Below are 16,365 nucleotides of genomic sequence, written 5' to 3'. Positions count from 1 at the left end.
CCCAACCTTTTCTGTCTTTGCTATCCAAAAACCAACCTCCTTCTTCTTTCATTTCCCAGGCAGTGTTAGATTAGGTCAGGAACGAAATCTAGAACAGAGAACTGGACTTACTGGTAAACAAGATTATCATTGCCCATTTTACAGAAGCATGTGACTGTTTCTGTAGCCAGCAACATTCTACTGAGATTCCTTAGTTTTGTAACAAAATACATTGTATAAGAACAGTCATAAAGCACTGTTTCCCAGATTCCTTTGTCCCCAGTTTTGGGTCAAAATGGATATGAATGTCCCATGTTTTGTTTCTTTCTGCAGATACTTATTCTCTGAAGAGCAGATTTTTTACTTCAAAAAACAATCAAAATATCCTTTCAGAAGGGTTTATGCCTAAATTCAGCAGTGTAGTGTATGCAGTCTTAATGGAGTTTGAGATCTGTCAAAAGAGGGGTTTAGCTAAATCCCTTATCATCCAGGATCTTTTTGACTTTAACCATCATCTTAGATTCTACATAAAAAAATATGAAATATGTATGTTTGGGCACAGTATGTTTATGTATAATACAATTTTTCTCTCTGCATTCCCACTTGTCTCTTCAGTGTTGTTAGTATTCTCACTTCACCTGTGAAGCTGTGGAGGTATAGCCTAACACCTTCTGAGCTTCTCTTACTCAGGCACACAAAGAATTAATATGCAGTGAACACATCCATTTTAAAGTGGTTATTCCTAGGTCTAAAATCAGTGAGTTAGGTTTCAAAACAATTTGAGGTAGAGAAAGACTCTTAAGCTGGAAGGAAAAATTGGAAATGATTGCTGCTTTTTTTTCCTAATAAATTATTTCCTGCCTTCTTGGTATTTGGGAGATGCTGCTGGTTTAGACACTGAGATCTTCTGTTTCATTTAATATTTTAAGTCCTTATTACCTTTCTTCCTCTAGGTTCCACATTCTTTTCTCTGTTCTTCACCTTTTGTTCATTATTAGGCATTTGTGTTTATTTTTCCTGTCCTTCCTCACCTTTTCCCCCCTCCCTGAAAGAAGATTGTAGTGTCAAAGGGAGATTAGAAACAGGTGTTACTATAATATAAAGAAGTTTTGATTTCTAAATATTTCTGAACCCTCAGTGAAAGACTTTGAGAATACTGTTTTTAATGAGAAGAATATTAACAGTTCTTTTAGATTTCCTTGAAAATCCCTGTCTGTATGAAAGAAACTTGCAGTACTACTTCTCAATCTAAATTTCTTGAATACTGGGGAGTTTATTAACAAAGCCTTTACATGTGGACAAGTTCATAAAAGGGTATCTGCACTGTTTTCTTGCACAGGTCTCTGTTAATACCCAGCTCTGGCATTAATACTGTGATCACTAGATAGGTGGTTGGAATTCCCTTCTCTCTGAGAGGCCTGACTGTGCTCTGTGGATGGTAAATTGTACATTAAAATTGTGGGATCCTTTCCAGTATTGACTAGATCACACTGAGAAAACATGATTTCAACTAATATAGCAAGAAAGAGAACTGGTAAATGAAAAAATTAAGTTACTTTAAAAAGCTCAAGAAATCAAGAAAGAAACATGACTGCTAGTAACAGATGCAAAAATGAAAATTAGGCCAAACTTACCCAACTATCTGAATTTTAACCATACCATTATATTAATGATATTACAGTTAGTTTCCTATGTAAGATTGTAATAATTTTGCTGATGTCTTTTATTTCTCTTTTTAACCACTTATCTCTGTCTTTTCATGCACATGTGACCAGCATAAATAGATAAGAGTACTGACTGGCATTATATGGTCAATGTTATAGATTGTTATATTTTAGGGGTCCAAAACTAAGATTTTTGGGACAAAATTCCTGCTTAGTTCCAATTCTGCCTCTCATATTTTAGATTCTGTGCAGGATAAGACAGTGTACTCCCACTTGCAAAGCAAGGGGTTCAGTTGGAAGAATAAAATCTCAGCTCAGCTGAAGAACCAATTTGTGGTAAAGGCTCATTTGCACTCTGCTCTGGGGAGATCAGATCTCTTAGGTGCCTCTGGCTGCTTGAGCCTGTTTGAAGAACACAAGAAGCTTTTCAGTGCCTTGAAGGAAGTCTGAGAGATTCTTTCCCCCCCCAGGCTTTAACCTGAAAGACACAAAACTGTGGCCACTAGCTCAGTCATTGTTAGTTATATGCCCTGGTTTATGGGATGTGTATTTTCACAATGTGACCCACACAGGGTGCACGTCCTATGTGCTTCTTTAAAACAAATAATGTGAGAACCTGGCTATTCTGCCTGTTCCTTATCTACATTAGTCAGCAAGAGGAAGTAACATAAATAAAAATGTAGTAAAGACTTCCTTCATTCCAAAATGTAAGTCTCCTACAGCTTTAGTCTCTGTTGCTCTGCCTCAGCATGCCAAAAATACATTTCTCTGGCACAGTCTCAGAATAAACCTAGACTTGGCAAGCAGGTCCTGTCTCCAACCACTGTAATTGTTTTTGGGGGATGTTACCTTCTTCTGCTCATCTGGCTGTATTTATTGTCTGTTTTCAGGAAGAAAAACAAAGTTCCTAATCACAAAAATGGCTATCAGAAGCCATTGGAGTTATTTCCTATTTTCAAGCATTATAATATCCCAGGGAGAATATCCAGAGATTTCTCACTGAAGTTTTTCCTCCTGATAGATAGTATCTTGAAAGGCTTTTCTACCTCAGCTTGCTGTAATTCTTGTTCTTGATGCCTGCTAAATGCACTCTTTTGCTGTCTCCCTGTGGATGGATCTTGAATGGTGATGTTCAGATGATTTTAATTTACCTTCAGAAACAGAGACTGTCTTACTTCTGAGTAGTATTCAGGTGCCACTTTGTTTCTGAAGATGGCTATCTGAAACTTTGCAGACACATTATGATTTATGCTTATCTCATTTACTTGAATGAATTACAAAATGCTCTTATAATATGTACAAAAATTAATATTACTTAGCAATGAATCAGCCTTAAAGGAGTAATTAACTAAGAGAATTAGCAGTTCTATATTGATCTTCTTAGCCACTCTATTAAATTACTTGCAAATTCTTATTTTGAGCTTGTGTCTTTCTTTTTATTTTGGGAGTGTTGATAAAAGCCTCCTGAGCAGTGTGCCTTTATTATCACTAAAGGTATATTAGCACCACACCTTCACATCTGCAGACACTTCCCCCTCCCACAAATGAGGTAAGGGACCCTCAATTGTGGAAAATTTTAGCCTCCTAAAGGGCCAATATGTGCATCTTTCTTCCTTAGTAGCTGGTTTCACAATAAAGAGAAAAACTTTCTTAAATCTCTCACTAAGGGAAAATTTTCAGAGAGGCCTTCTGTTCTTAAGTGTTCTTTAAGTATAAATCTCTTTGATAACTACAGGTTTAGACTCTCAGTGTATCTTATTTTATAGCAAAGCATTTGTATCTAGTTTTTACTTTTGCAGCAAAGATTTAGTACCTTGTACACTGGCTGATGAACATTAGTCACCATTAGTTGTTTAGAAAAGTTTTATTATAGTGTTAGTAATTATGTATTTTAGCAAAAAAAATAATTCCAAGGTGACTATTGTTTGAAGAAAACTATTTTAAAGGTTCTTAATCAACCATGGTTTCTCAAATTTAAATTCCTCTTGACAACTGAAATTCCTACAGTTCAGGGCAAAGCAGACTACAGAACTTAAAAGGAGGATTCACCACTCATGAATTCAATATGTGTGAAAGTCTGAGGGAATGGAAGGAAACTACGTGGGAATAGAAACAAATTTTAAGTTATGAAATATATATAGGACAACCAAAAAAGATCAACACTGCCAATTTTATAATAATATCTGATATTATCACTAAAGATGTATCTGTGTTTAATATCTGTTTACTTATTTGGCTTATAAAAATAGAGATTTTTGATTAGATTTCAGATTAATTTCCATGGTAACTGCAACACTTAAGAAGATAATGCTGTACTGACATTTGAAAAATATGAAATAACACTGTTATTTTTAGTTTTATTTATTATACAGGAAAATTTTCCACGGGTCTTTAGGGGCCTCTCAAATATCCCTGTGTACTAGGTTCACCAACAAACCCTTTAAAGATGAACATTCAAAGCTTCTTGATTTTGGGTGTGCTTTTTTAAGTTCTGAAGTTTTAAAGTTCAATTTTAACTTAAAAATTAACTTAAAAATTTAAAGTTTTAAAGTTCAGCTTTAACTGCTTAATCTCTTACTCTTGTGAAAAATCTTACTACTCCCAATGAAATCTCTGCATGTTGATATTTTGCTAAGTTGGTGTCCCTTCAGAAGGTGCTAAAGCATGAGCTTTAGCTGAGAATTCCTTTGCTGACGTTCTGCCTTGCCCCGTGTCTCAGTGCGCCCTGGGTCAGGTGTGCAGAGCACAGGCGAGCAGGCAGGTGTTGAGCACAGGAGGAGCCCTGCAGGGCTGTTCCTCTGGTTGTTTTTAGCAGTGCTGCTCGTGACACTGACCTGAATCATCCATCCTGCTCCCTTCTGATGGCAAACAAATGTCACAGGGCTTCCAGGACCTGAGGGAGCCAACCGCGAAGGTGGAGAAGGACTTTTTGTAAGGGCATGTAGTGACAGGACAAGGGGAATGGCTTCAAACAGAACAAGAGTGGGTTTGGATTAGATATTGGGGAGAAATTCTTTGCTGTGAGGGTGGTGAGGCGCAGGAGCAGGTTGCCAAGAGAAGCTGAGGATGTCCCATCCCTGGAAATGTCCAATGCCAGGCTGGATGGAGGTCTGAGCAACCTGGTCAAATGGGAAGTGTCTCTACCTATGGCAGGGATGGGAATTAGATGATCTCTAAGGTCCCTTCCAACCCAAGCTGTTCTATGTTTCTATGCTGATTTTGTGTTGATCAAGTCTATTTTTCTGTGGTCTTCATCAGTACAGTGGATTTAGGGCTCCCAGTGCACAAGCTGCAGCCAGCAGGCTTAGCAGAGAGAGGCAGCTGCAATTCTTGATGGATTTGGAGATCAGAGAAAGGAGTGTGGGCCAGCCTGTGTCTGTCTATTGGAGAGCACTGCTAAAATGCAGGTATTGGAAATGCATGGGTCAGGATCCACCTCCAAAGCAGATCTGCTTAGCAGAGATATAGATGCTGGGGTAGGGAATTATGCTGGATTCCCTGACAAAATTTGCTTCATAGCACGTCTACAAATCCCACAGGTCAAGAATTGGCATGTGGCTTCAGCACATTCCTTCTCCATGGCAGGGAGGCAATGACAGATGACCAGAGCTCATGCACCTTGTCTTCAGGATGTCTTCTTTCTTACACTTTGAGTTGGCCACAAGTTCATTGCATGGATTAGGAATCCAAAATAATTGCAAGAACTATAAATTCTGTCAGGTGCCAATGCTTTGTAATCATGGAGTGTGCCCTTTGGCAGCATCAATTACTTCAGCAATTAATGAAATTGATACTACAAATTGCAGTTGAACAGTAGAGATTCCATGTTAAACATCTTCAAGACTTTCAATTATTTCAAAGTACTTTCAGTTCTGAAAGAGGTTTTGGTATGCATTCTTTTCCAATAATTTTCAAGTATGAAATGAGGCTCAGGCAGTCACTTTTATCTCTATCTGTTTGTGTGCTCCATGTCTCACCATAACATCTGAACTGGTTTGCTGATTCAACAGGACTTCATAGTTATTTTTGAGACTGCCTAAGGCTTTATGAAATTTGGAGCCAGATAATGGGAAGAGAAGCAAAGACAAAGACTGCAGTATAAGCTTCTGTATACAAAAAGAAAAATAAAACTACAGTGGGAGAGGATCTACTGGCAAACATCTATTTATGTTTTTGATCAGCTCTAAATCCAAAAGAGATGAGGCTTCATTAATACTAGTGCTCACAGAAGTGTTACTTTCTGAAGCTAATTGAATCTACATTTGTTTTTGTTTTCCTCTAGAGAGTTCATCCTTAATAGGAAACTTCCTTGAACTTTGGTTTGTGTTAGAGAGGAAATTTTCATGTAAGTTGCATGAACTTTAAAAGAGGAAAATGGAGGGGAAATAGAGCTTTTGAAGTCAACTCTTTATTCTGCTTGCTATTATATTTTTACATTATCCTATTTTGTTATATTGTTTACATCACAACAAAATGGACTTTCTTGGGGAAAAAAAAGGTTTATCCATATGGAGTGAGTAAGCCATAGAGCTTAGCTACCTTTTGAGTCCTGCTAAGATTTTAGAAGATAACATAGGTAGAACTTGATGGTCATTGGTCATAAGGGTCTTTTTTACCCCCCTCTGGAGAATGTTACAAATAAACCCTCTAAGCTAGTCCATAAATATTGCAAAATATGGGGGCCACATAATCAACACAAAGGAAGTATAGCTATAACCTCAAATAATTTTTTTGGTGTCAAAAGATGCACACAAACTATTTTTATGTATGAAAATACTTATTAGACAAAATAACTTGAAGCAGTGGAATAATTGGCATGTATTCAAATTGTGGTTAATTGAATTCTTCATCTGTGGCTTAGAGAGCCACATGGGGTACAGATTCTGCACGGAGGAAGCAATTTTCATTAACGGGATATAATTTAGAATGAGAAAACATATACACTCTGCCTGCAACACAGTTAATAATTAATATGGAATAAATACATAGACATACACTGAGTTACCATATTTCTACCTGTCACTCTGTAGAGTTTCAGCAACTCATTTGCATGCTAAGTAAGTATATTTATTCAGGGAGATGACACTGTAACACCACCTTCAAAAGTGGAAGACCTTTATGTCACAGCATCGGAAATGAGTCATCCTTGTTTTTAAAATGGCAAAGTGAGATCAGAATGGTGATTTGATCTCATGCCTCTTTACATCTAATAAGTTTGCTGGTTTCTGAAGTGACACTGTACTGTTAAAAGCTGATAACCAGTTCCAAAACTGACCCTTATTTTTGAGTCTGATCAGTTTTCCTGAATTACATTAGAGAAAGTTTAAAACCTCTTAAGAAAGAATATTATTTCTGTTTTGCATTATGAAGATCTCTAGCATTTATTATTTGGTCTCTCACATATGCTGTTAATATTGGGATGTGTCTGCATGCAAAAAGCAAAGTATTTGAAGGACTGAGAAGAATGTCTTGCAGGAAGTGTGAGAAAGTATGTGATATCAATGAGGGAATGGCTGACTGAAAGCCAACAGCACCACAGGGTTCAGGCTCTGTCAGTGGCTTGCTGCATCCCTTTAAGCAAGTTGAGTTACACCTAATCTCAAAAACAGTTAAAGTGATTTGGGATAAGAAATTCTGTAAATCAAGATCTTAGAATGGGCTTATGCACATACCAACACAGAATGTGTTGGTACAAAGCTTAACCATGGTTTTTTACCTCTAGAAAAGTATAAACAAAATTTTAAGTCCAGGTACTTTTGAGACAGTGCCTTGACATGCAGAAAATTCTTGACTTCAACAAAACTGGAAAATATTCCTTAAATATTCCCTTGAATCAAAGCTCAAAACTCCAAATCTCTTGCAAGGATTTCTTAGCATTTTTCCTGAACAGATTCAGCGCAATAACAGCTCTCCCAAATATTCACCATATTTATTTTATGAACCACAATTGTATTTAATATTACTGAATTGTAGGACTGGACTTCATATTTCCTTCTCTTTTTAACAACAGGTGGTAACAATATTGGCAAACATGTCTGTGTTGGACCAGTGTGCTTCAGAAATCATTCAAGGAAATGGTATGTATTTTAACTGAATTATATTTTTATTTCGTTCTGTAGAGTCAGAGTAGATGGGAACGTAGTACTTACAAGGTAGAGGAGAAAGTCTTCACTAATAAAGCTTCATTTTGCATCCTGTCTCTGCTTCATATTACACATTGCTGCAGGATGCAAAATGAGTCTTGGGGATGGTTCCACATAAACGAAATAAAATGCCTGTTTAATGCCTGTAAAATAAAAACTGTTTTAGGAAACTGCATTTGTGACCACATTGTTGGTGTTCTGTGTGTGTTTCTTACTCCTAGATGCAAAGAAAAGTAGTAAAAAAGTAAAGGTTGTTTCAGCAAGCTGTATTGTGGTAATACAGGTAATAGTGTGCTAAGATGTAAATGCCTTATTAATACATCTACCAGCAAATTCAAGGCCAGCAACAGAGTAAGATGGGTGATTTTTTTTTTTTTTTGGGAAACATTAAATTACAGTGAAAGTTCACATGTATTGCTTTGCTAGGTCAAGTAGGCCTAACTCATGCTAGACACTGCAGTGGATTGTCAGGGACAATGACAGTAAGTAAAATTTTTGTACACACTCTGCCATGGAATTTCACAAGAAACATTTGCCCCCTGGCTTTTGGGAGGGGTTGGCACTCATCCTGTGTGTAAAATGTCTTTTGTGTCTGCCTCATGTTATAATAAGCAGGTGCTAGTCACAGGCCACATTCTGAGAATGGTCTTTGAATGCTGGAGAATTTAGGAGCTTTCTTCTCAACTCTGAATTTTTTGTATGTTGATTGATTATTATCTAGCTGCATGGTTCTGATGATAATTCTCTGAATTATTTATGCAAATGTTCAAACAGTTAAAATCCTCTGATGCTACCTGATGTAATCTGAATGCCTAATAGCATATGGAGTCTAATAGCACATAATTGTCTTTACATTTAAAATGATCTAGAAAGGAGAAATCATCTTCTTTTTTTGTGATGCTACAAGAAGAATATCAACTCCTACAGGCAACAATAAGTTAATGAAGCCACTTCGACAGGGATAACATTGTCTCTTCTAGAGTGAAGAGTTATACAGTAAATTCAAGAAACAGAATTTCATAATTTCCTTCATTAAACTATTCTTCATTCTAAAGTATTCTTAAACAGTTTGAGAAGGAAACTTTTAAAGGCTTGCTTAAAAATATGTAAATAAGCAAGAAATAATTACTTGAATTGAGAGTGAAACTTCATTTAGTGACCTGAAATATGTCACTACAGGTTTTTCAGTTAGTGATTGCCTTCAGGTTAATTTAGAAGCAAATAAGGAATTACATTTGGTTGACTGAAATAAATTAGTAAAATTTAGAGGAGGGAAAAGTTAGTGCATTTTCTAATTCCAGAAGTTCTGTACCTTCCTAGTGAAGACAAACTTATGCAGAGATTAGATGTGCCTGGGTGCTAAAGTCAAAATTGCAGCCTTCATTTATGTATTCTGCATTCTCCCTTTTTGGGCAGTGGCTGGTCTGTATTAGCCCAGCTTTCCTTTCCCCTTTACTTTTTTGCACTGAGATTTTTGTTGCAGAGTGGATAACGATGGCTCTTGTATTCTTTCAGGTGTTCAGCTTTTAATGGAGATGCTCTTTGAGAAATCCTCTTCTGGAAACCCAGCAGAAGCTGCAGCTTGTGAGCGAGTGCAGCAGAAATCTGCGGTGACCCTGGCACGGCTCAGCCGAGATCCGGAGGTGGCAGAGGCAGCTGTAAAACTCAGCTGTAAGGACGTGTCTCCTGCTTAATGGCACTGAAAGAGGGAGCAGCTGCCAGTCATGGAGAAGCTCTTTTTAATGTTTAGCCTCACTTGGTGAACTTTGTGAGAGATATTCCCTATAGAGTCTGTCCAGAGGGTGATGGAGGGGATGGAGCTAAATGAAGCTCTGGCTTGTTTCCCAGAGGAGCCTGAGGTGCAGCACCACTCAGCACAGAGCTGTGCCTTGCTGTGCCAAATGACACTGCTGCCTCTCATTCCTTTATGCAGGATCTGTCAGGGCACAGAAGGCTGGGACCCCAGCTTGCCCAGGTGTGATGAATCCAATGGGAGGGAATGTGTTCTTTGGCTAGGAGTTTTTTAAGGGTGCGTGGGGGGATTGGTAGGGAAGAAATGGAGGTCACAATTTTCTCTGAAATTGCAGCAGCAAGTAAACCCGATTTATTTGTTTATGCTTTACAACTATTAATTATAACTGCTCTGAACTGCATATCTCCATGGAAGGTCTCTTAAGTATTTGCATATCATCTTTGCATTAGAGATCATATCTACTAAAAAAAAGATAAATATGATGCCTCAAAAATGTCACAAAATAAGTTGTTTTTCTAAATTATTTCTCCTGACACTCTTTTGTTGCTCTCAGGTATTCCTCGCCTGATTAAACTTTGCAGATCACCAACAGAAAGAAATAACAGTGATTCTGTCTTAGTGGCATGTCTGGTATGTACATTTTAGTCTTCCTTTCATGCTTATACTGGAAAATTAAAGAAAAAACATCCCTTTAGATTTCAAAATGCATAAGTATTGCAGAAATGTTTTAAATTCATGTCAGGGTCTCCTGCTTTTCCCCTTAAGCATAATCCTGTACACTGTCAATTATTCATCCTCAGATTGAAGATTTAAGCACACAAGGAAAAATGGCTTCATCTTCAAATTACTGGGTGTCGAAGGAAGGGGACCAGGACACCAGTTGGTTCATCACAGGCCCTTCAGGTCCAGTCCCGGTCCCTCAGGTCTTTCTGGTCCAGTTTATTGAAGAAAGTATCAAACACTTATACAGCAAATAATAAGCTTATGAATATTCTGTAAGCCAAGCAATCTATTGGTTAAACTATAGCATTAACTCATCCTCATTCCTTAGGGGTTACACTCTCTTTTCTCATGTCTCTTTCACTGTTTGTTATTATACCACAGCTAGGCCCAACGACATTGCTATCTGTGCAGGTGCAGGACTTGGAATTAGCCGCAGTTTTGTACTTTTCCAGTCCTTAGCAGCTAAATTCCCAACAACTGGGCACCAAAAATTTCCTTGGAACACTTTGGAATTTAAGGATTCATTAATTCCCAAATTCCATCCTGTGATGGTTCTGTGTTTGTTGAAATTAGCCTTGAGTCATGGGGGTAGCAGCCCTTTATCTGCATTCACGCCTATATATGAAAATATTTATGTAAAACATCCAAAAAGAGGAAAAGTTATTTCTTGCTTCCACTCCAATCCATTTTTTTCTATTTGTGTCACCAAGACAATACAGTGCCCAGCAAGGAGTGGGCACCAGAAGCTTAAGACTGTCTCTGCTCAGGAGAAAGATCCCATCTGCTGCCCTGCACTGCATGCACTGTGAGCCAAATGCCAGAGCTGAATGATTTCACTGAGCTTGCTGTGAGAGGCCTCTGGGGACGTGGGTGATCTAGGGCTGGAGCACAAACTCTGGTGAATGAAGAATATAATTTCACAGTGCTTTATGATATTAATGTTATTTTAAATGTAATAGTAATGCTTGGTTATTGCAGATTGTTCATTTAAGCAGGTCTCGTTCAGGGTGAAGAAAGTATAAATGTGAGCATAGAAAATGCTGTGATTATTCTTCCTACATGCCAAGAAGACTTGTTAATCTTGTGTGGTCAGAGCAGAGATCACAGAGCAATGGCAACAAACCAGACTATGATTTTTCTGTCTCACTGAAGTTGCTGCACATTCCTTGAATCCATGCCTGTTGCTTGAGATGTTACCTACCTTGCTGTCTCAGAAATTCTGCTTCTCCTGATATTTTAGTAATTGCCTGAAGATGTTTTCTGATAAAAATGTGGCAAAAATATTATTCTTGAGATGTAAGTTGCTTCAAGCTCTGATAGGTACTGCCACTGGTGTCTGAGGGCTTGAACTGTACTTAGACATTACTCAGGTCTAAAAGCAAAGTACCCCAAAATAATTGCTATTGAATAACTTTGCATGAGGGAAGATTCATCTGACAGATGAAGACAGTGAGGAGAGATTACCCAGGTAGCAGAACTCATAGACCTGCACAGTTCAGTTTTGGGTTCTGGCTGTTATTTAGGTATGGTTATAATGGATTTCTGCAATGAAGGCTTTGCCAAACCTGAAATGAAACCTTTCCCAAACTGAATTGCAACGATGCTGGTTTTTGTTTTTCTAGGCAGCCCTGAGGAGACTGGCAGTGATGAGTCCTGATGGGCTGGAGGATTCAGATTTTCAGCAGCTGGTAAAGCCCAGACTCGTGGATTCTTTTCTGCTGTGCACAAATATGGAAGAGAGCTTTGTATAAATGGAAGCCAAAAACCTTTGAACAATGATGAAGGTGATAAGTACACAGTAAGATAGCACATGTACAATTTTATTTTGGTTTAGTCCTATTGTTATTTATGACTTATTTATTCTAAACCCATGAACATGTGGTTTGTCAGAGCAAAGGCAGAAAACTTGTTACTGTGGTTTGCAAAGGTAATTTTTTATTTCATTTTCCTGCCAAGACACACAGCACCTTATCATTGCCATCTAGCAAAATGTTTTGTTTAATATAGTTGAATTAAGGTAATGAAGCCAAGAATTTTTTGCTCTGATGTTAAATGCTTCTGATGATTTTTTTCACTGATATTTTTCTATAGTTAGGACATTTTGTAGGTTTTTAAATAAATGTTTTAGCCTCATCTGTATTAGGAGAAAAATAATCCTAAAAGCTGCAAGTATATACTTTGAAATGAAAGGGATGTTACAGTCTAAGTCCAGTTCCTAACTTTTTATATATTTTAATAGAATTATATAAATGATAGAAAAATTTCCAAAAACGTTCAAGCACTGGCTTCAAATGATGTTTGAATACATTCTTAGGCTGTTTAAATATATTTTCATCAGAGGATACACAATAACAGAAAGGTCTTTATTTATGTTGACTGAAATTTCCTAAAGAAATCCAGAGAATTCTAGAAAAATCTTGGATGGTGTGTGTTTTATCTCATAATGTAAAATTTTCCACCTATGATTTAAAACCATTACACAGTGACGATTTTCTCTCCTTTCCAAGCCTTACAAGAACTGGAAGTGCTAATGTCCAGACATGTTTTTACATTCAAGCTACTGTTTTTGTGAAAAGTTGTTCACACCTATACTAAATAACCTGAAGAGTTTAATTAATTTTAGCTTGAATTTTCATTTTTCTGGCTTGCTAACTAGTTCTGTATTTTTAAAACTTGAATGGGACCCTTAGGAGCTCTGGAAGTTGAGAAATGGATGATAACCTAAATAACAGACATTATTTTGAAATCAACTTTTTTCCCATAAGCATTCTTCTTAATTCTTTCTCTTTCATTGAAAAACCACATCTATTGAAAATTACTCAACCAACAATATCTGGTAGTGGTTTTTTCCCTTGATTTTTCTCAAAGCACTCTGTAGATTTTGAAAAGAGCTGTAATTTTTTTTCGTGGCTTCCAAATATTGCTTTGGATCATTTCATGATCAGCAACTTCAGGGTTCTAGGATATCTGCCAAAACGCCCCCCTCCGTTCTTTTCTTGCTGTATTTTGTAGATACATTAACCAGCTTAATTAATTAATGTTTCTTTAGTGTTATGTGCTGTTTGGGTGAAAAGCACCAGGAAATTGTGAAGCTGTGATTGCCTTCCATATTTTCTGTATATAAGAAACCTTCAAGCAGTGAGACAAAGGTGGTTACTTTTTTCTCCCTTGATTGTATGAGTTAAGAAGTCTCTGCCTTAATGTCTTTCTTGTGACCTCTCCATATAATCAGCTCTATCTTGACTGAATTTTAAAACCTTACAAAACTTACAATAACCTCTGTCATAGGCAGCTATTCAAAGGAAAGTGTTGGATCAGATGTTCTAGTAAGCACAGAGATGCATTCTGAATTTTTGCTTATTTTGAGACAACTTCTTAAGTTTCCAAGATTGTTAAAATGCATGGTACTGTAAAGCTTTAAAAATATTGTATTATTGATGGACTTCAACATTTTTCTTCCTAAGCAGAAATACATGTGTGAGCCATGGTTGTCTTGGTAGAAACAATAAATTAATAAATTTCATTAAAAAAACCTAATAAAAAAAAATCTTGTTATCATTCTGATAGCATGGCAGTCCCTGATAAAACACATCAAATTCTGTACTAAGTTTCTTTACAGAACTTCATTCTGTCAACTTCAGCTACCAGCAGAGATAGGAGTGTCAAGATAGAGTAGGGTTTACTCCATAATAGGTAAATTTAAAAACTCTTTTAAAGAAATTTTCCTCACATGCATGCATAGTGAACTGAAAGGGCTATTAAGAAGATGCTATCATGGCTCATAATGTTTTAATGTAATTTCTAACATATTAATCAAATATTCAGTGAGCAGGTTGCTAACAACTAATTTTCTCCTAAGTACAGGAATGTGAACCCACAATGATTGAATTTACTACAGATACTCTCAATCTGCAATATGGATCCATAATTCTAGGTCCATATTTTCCATTTAAATGTGTTCATATTACAGATGTGGCTGTTTATATTACAGAAGAAGAGTACTTTTAGGTGAAACTCCTCTTTGCAGCAGAAAATATATCTTGAAAGAGCCATTTCAGCAGATCTCTTGTCACCTAAGTGTCCTCAAAAGCATTTTAGGCTTTGATTTTTTTCACCAGGAGCTGTGCACTTTATTTTGGTATATGCTAAAGTTTATGGGAAAATAAACATACCTCTAATTTTACTTCTTGATTCACTTGGAAATAATAAGTCATTAAAAATACTGATTTTTTTTTTGTTCTCATTACTTCTGAATGAGAATTCTGGATTCCGAATGAATTCTTGATTCTAAATGTTTGCTTTGAAAGTGGCTCTTCAGCTTTTAAACAAAATGGACAAAAAAGAACAGTTTAAGCCAGAATAAATATTTTTTCTTTCAAATGTAGTATGAAATACAATATTTAATATCAAGAATTTTTCACTAAAATAAATATTGTGATGGCTTAATCCTTGGACTCCCTCTGTATATACATATACAGGTAGGAGTAAGAGTGGAGAGTATGTATAATACATTCCCAAATCAGCTCATTTATGTGGACTCATTGCCCCATAGAGCCTGAATGTAGATTAGGTATGGGTTTCATCTTCCTGGAAAATGAATGTCAAACTTGTGGGGAATGTTGTTTCACTTAAATTCTTCTGAACATTTTCAGTTTTGTATGAGATTAGAAATACTTAACAAACATGCAGTGAGCTGCAGGATTCTTTGTAATTTTGATTTACACTCCAGCAACTTTGGACAATGTCTTCAAATTTCAGCTTTGGTTTCAAACTGTTTACAGATATTCAAGGCCCAGATGTTTCATTCATAGAATAGTTTGGTTATTCTCTGTTTATTGTGTACTTGGTACATGAATCACTTATGGGGAATTTTACTTGTCTGACCTTTTCATTTAAAATTGTATTTACCTAGAATAAAATAATGTCTTTGTAAATTGCATATCTTAGCTACTTTTTGGGTTTGCCTGTTAGTATCCAAAAGATTACTTCGTTTGTAGGGTTTGCCTTTGTACAAGACTGACTCTGTTCTCTTATATGGCTTGTTCCAAATTTTTGTGTTGACCATCTCCTTTTAGATAACAGCAATGAACAGTCAAAATAACCTTGGCTTTTGTATTTTGAGGAATCTGCTTTGATATTCACTTTTAATTTATATTAAATTTAATGCATTTAAAGAAGCACTCTAGACAATGTAAATTATTCACCAATGTTCTCATTTTCAAGGGGAGGGGAGGGAAGATGGCATTAAGCATTGAAGGAAAGGTCCAGAGTGAATTTGTTAATTGGAGTTGGAAGTGCAGAACTGGTGGGAAGGTGAGTGAATACTTTTGGCCCTTGACAAGCTAACTGGGAACAAGAAAAACACAGGATCATCTATTCTAGTTACTTATGTTCTTTGTGGAGACCCTTATCTCTATTTTCTTGCTCTTGGATCTGAGTTTCTTTTTCCAGCTGTGACAAATTTCTTCCTCTTGGGAGTGCATTTGTATAATTGCTAGTTATCTAACAGAGTTGCATTCCAAGGTCTAGTCCTGCTAATTATTATATTGATAAGGTTTTTGCTGAGAAACTAAGTAACAAAAAGACCTTGTTAAATAGATATAATTAGGATCACCTAGAACAGAAAGAATTATTCATTGTTATTACAAGGGGAAGGAACAACATATCCTCCAAAAAGCCTGAGAGAAAGCATGGGATATCAGCTTATACTTTAATGTTTTTGGTACTTTTACAAGCAGACCTGCTGACTAAGAGTTTATGGTTTAATCAGTTTTCAGCCAAATAATCACTGAATCAGGGAAATAAAAGTAACCCACTAGACCTGCAGACCAAACACTGTAAAAATCAAAGATTTTTCTCTCTCATTTTCAACAACCAGTTGCTGACTTTTTCATTTTAATAATTGAAGTGTGCCTAGAACCCAAAAAAACCTATGGGAAACCAGTGGGGCAAAAAAACCCGTAGCAAATAATGATGCTAATTTGCTTTGGAAAGAAATTTGAAAGGATCTAAAGGCCTAAATGATGTGAAGTAGGAAGTGTGTATAATGCAGTGCCTCACCTATCAATGTTTGATCACCTGTGCTACAAATCACTGCTCATAT

The 16,365-nt window shown here is 36.6% G+C and overlaps 1 protein-coding gene across 7 annotated transcripts in view; it reads left to right on the top strand.

Annotated features, from left to right (window-relative positions):
* INSC (INSC spindle orientation adaptor protein) overlaps positions 1 to 15,439 on the top strand; it is a 128,855-nt gene extending 113,416 nt beyond the window's left edge. For all 7 annotated transcript variants that reach the window (XM_074543393.1, XM_074543389.1, XM_026793190.2 and 4 more), the window contains exons 10-13: positions 7,654 to 7,720; positions 9,302 to 9,457; positions 10,093 to 10,169; positions 11,885 to 15,439. In XM_074543393.1, the coding sequence (XP_074399494.1) occupies positions 7,654 to 7,720; positions 9,302 to 9,457; positions 10,093 to 10,169; positions 11,885 to 12,013 (429 nt within the window). In that variant the 3' untranslated portion in view covers positions 12,014 to 15,439. The remainder of the gene's footprint in view (positions 1 to 7,653; positions 7,721 to 9,301; positions 9,458 to 10,092; positions 10,170 to 11,884) is intronic.
* The last annotated feature ends 926 nt before the right edge of the window (positions 15,440 to 16,365 follow it).

The sequence above is a fragment of the Zonotrichia albicollis genome, chromosome 6 (genome assembly GCF_047830755.1).
Source record: "Zonotrichia albicollis isolate bZonAlb1 chromosome 6, bZonAlb1.hap1, whole genome shotgun sequence".
NCBI lineage: Eukaryota > Metazoa > Chordata > Aves > Passeriformes > Passerellidae > Zonotrichia > Zonotrichia albicollis.
Note: the sequence above shows the minus strand (reverse complement) of the source record. Positions and strands in the feature narration are given on the sequence as shown.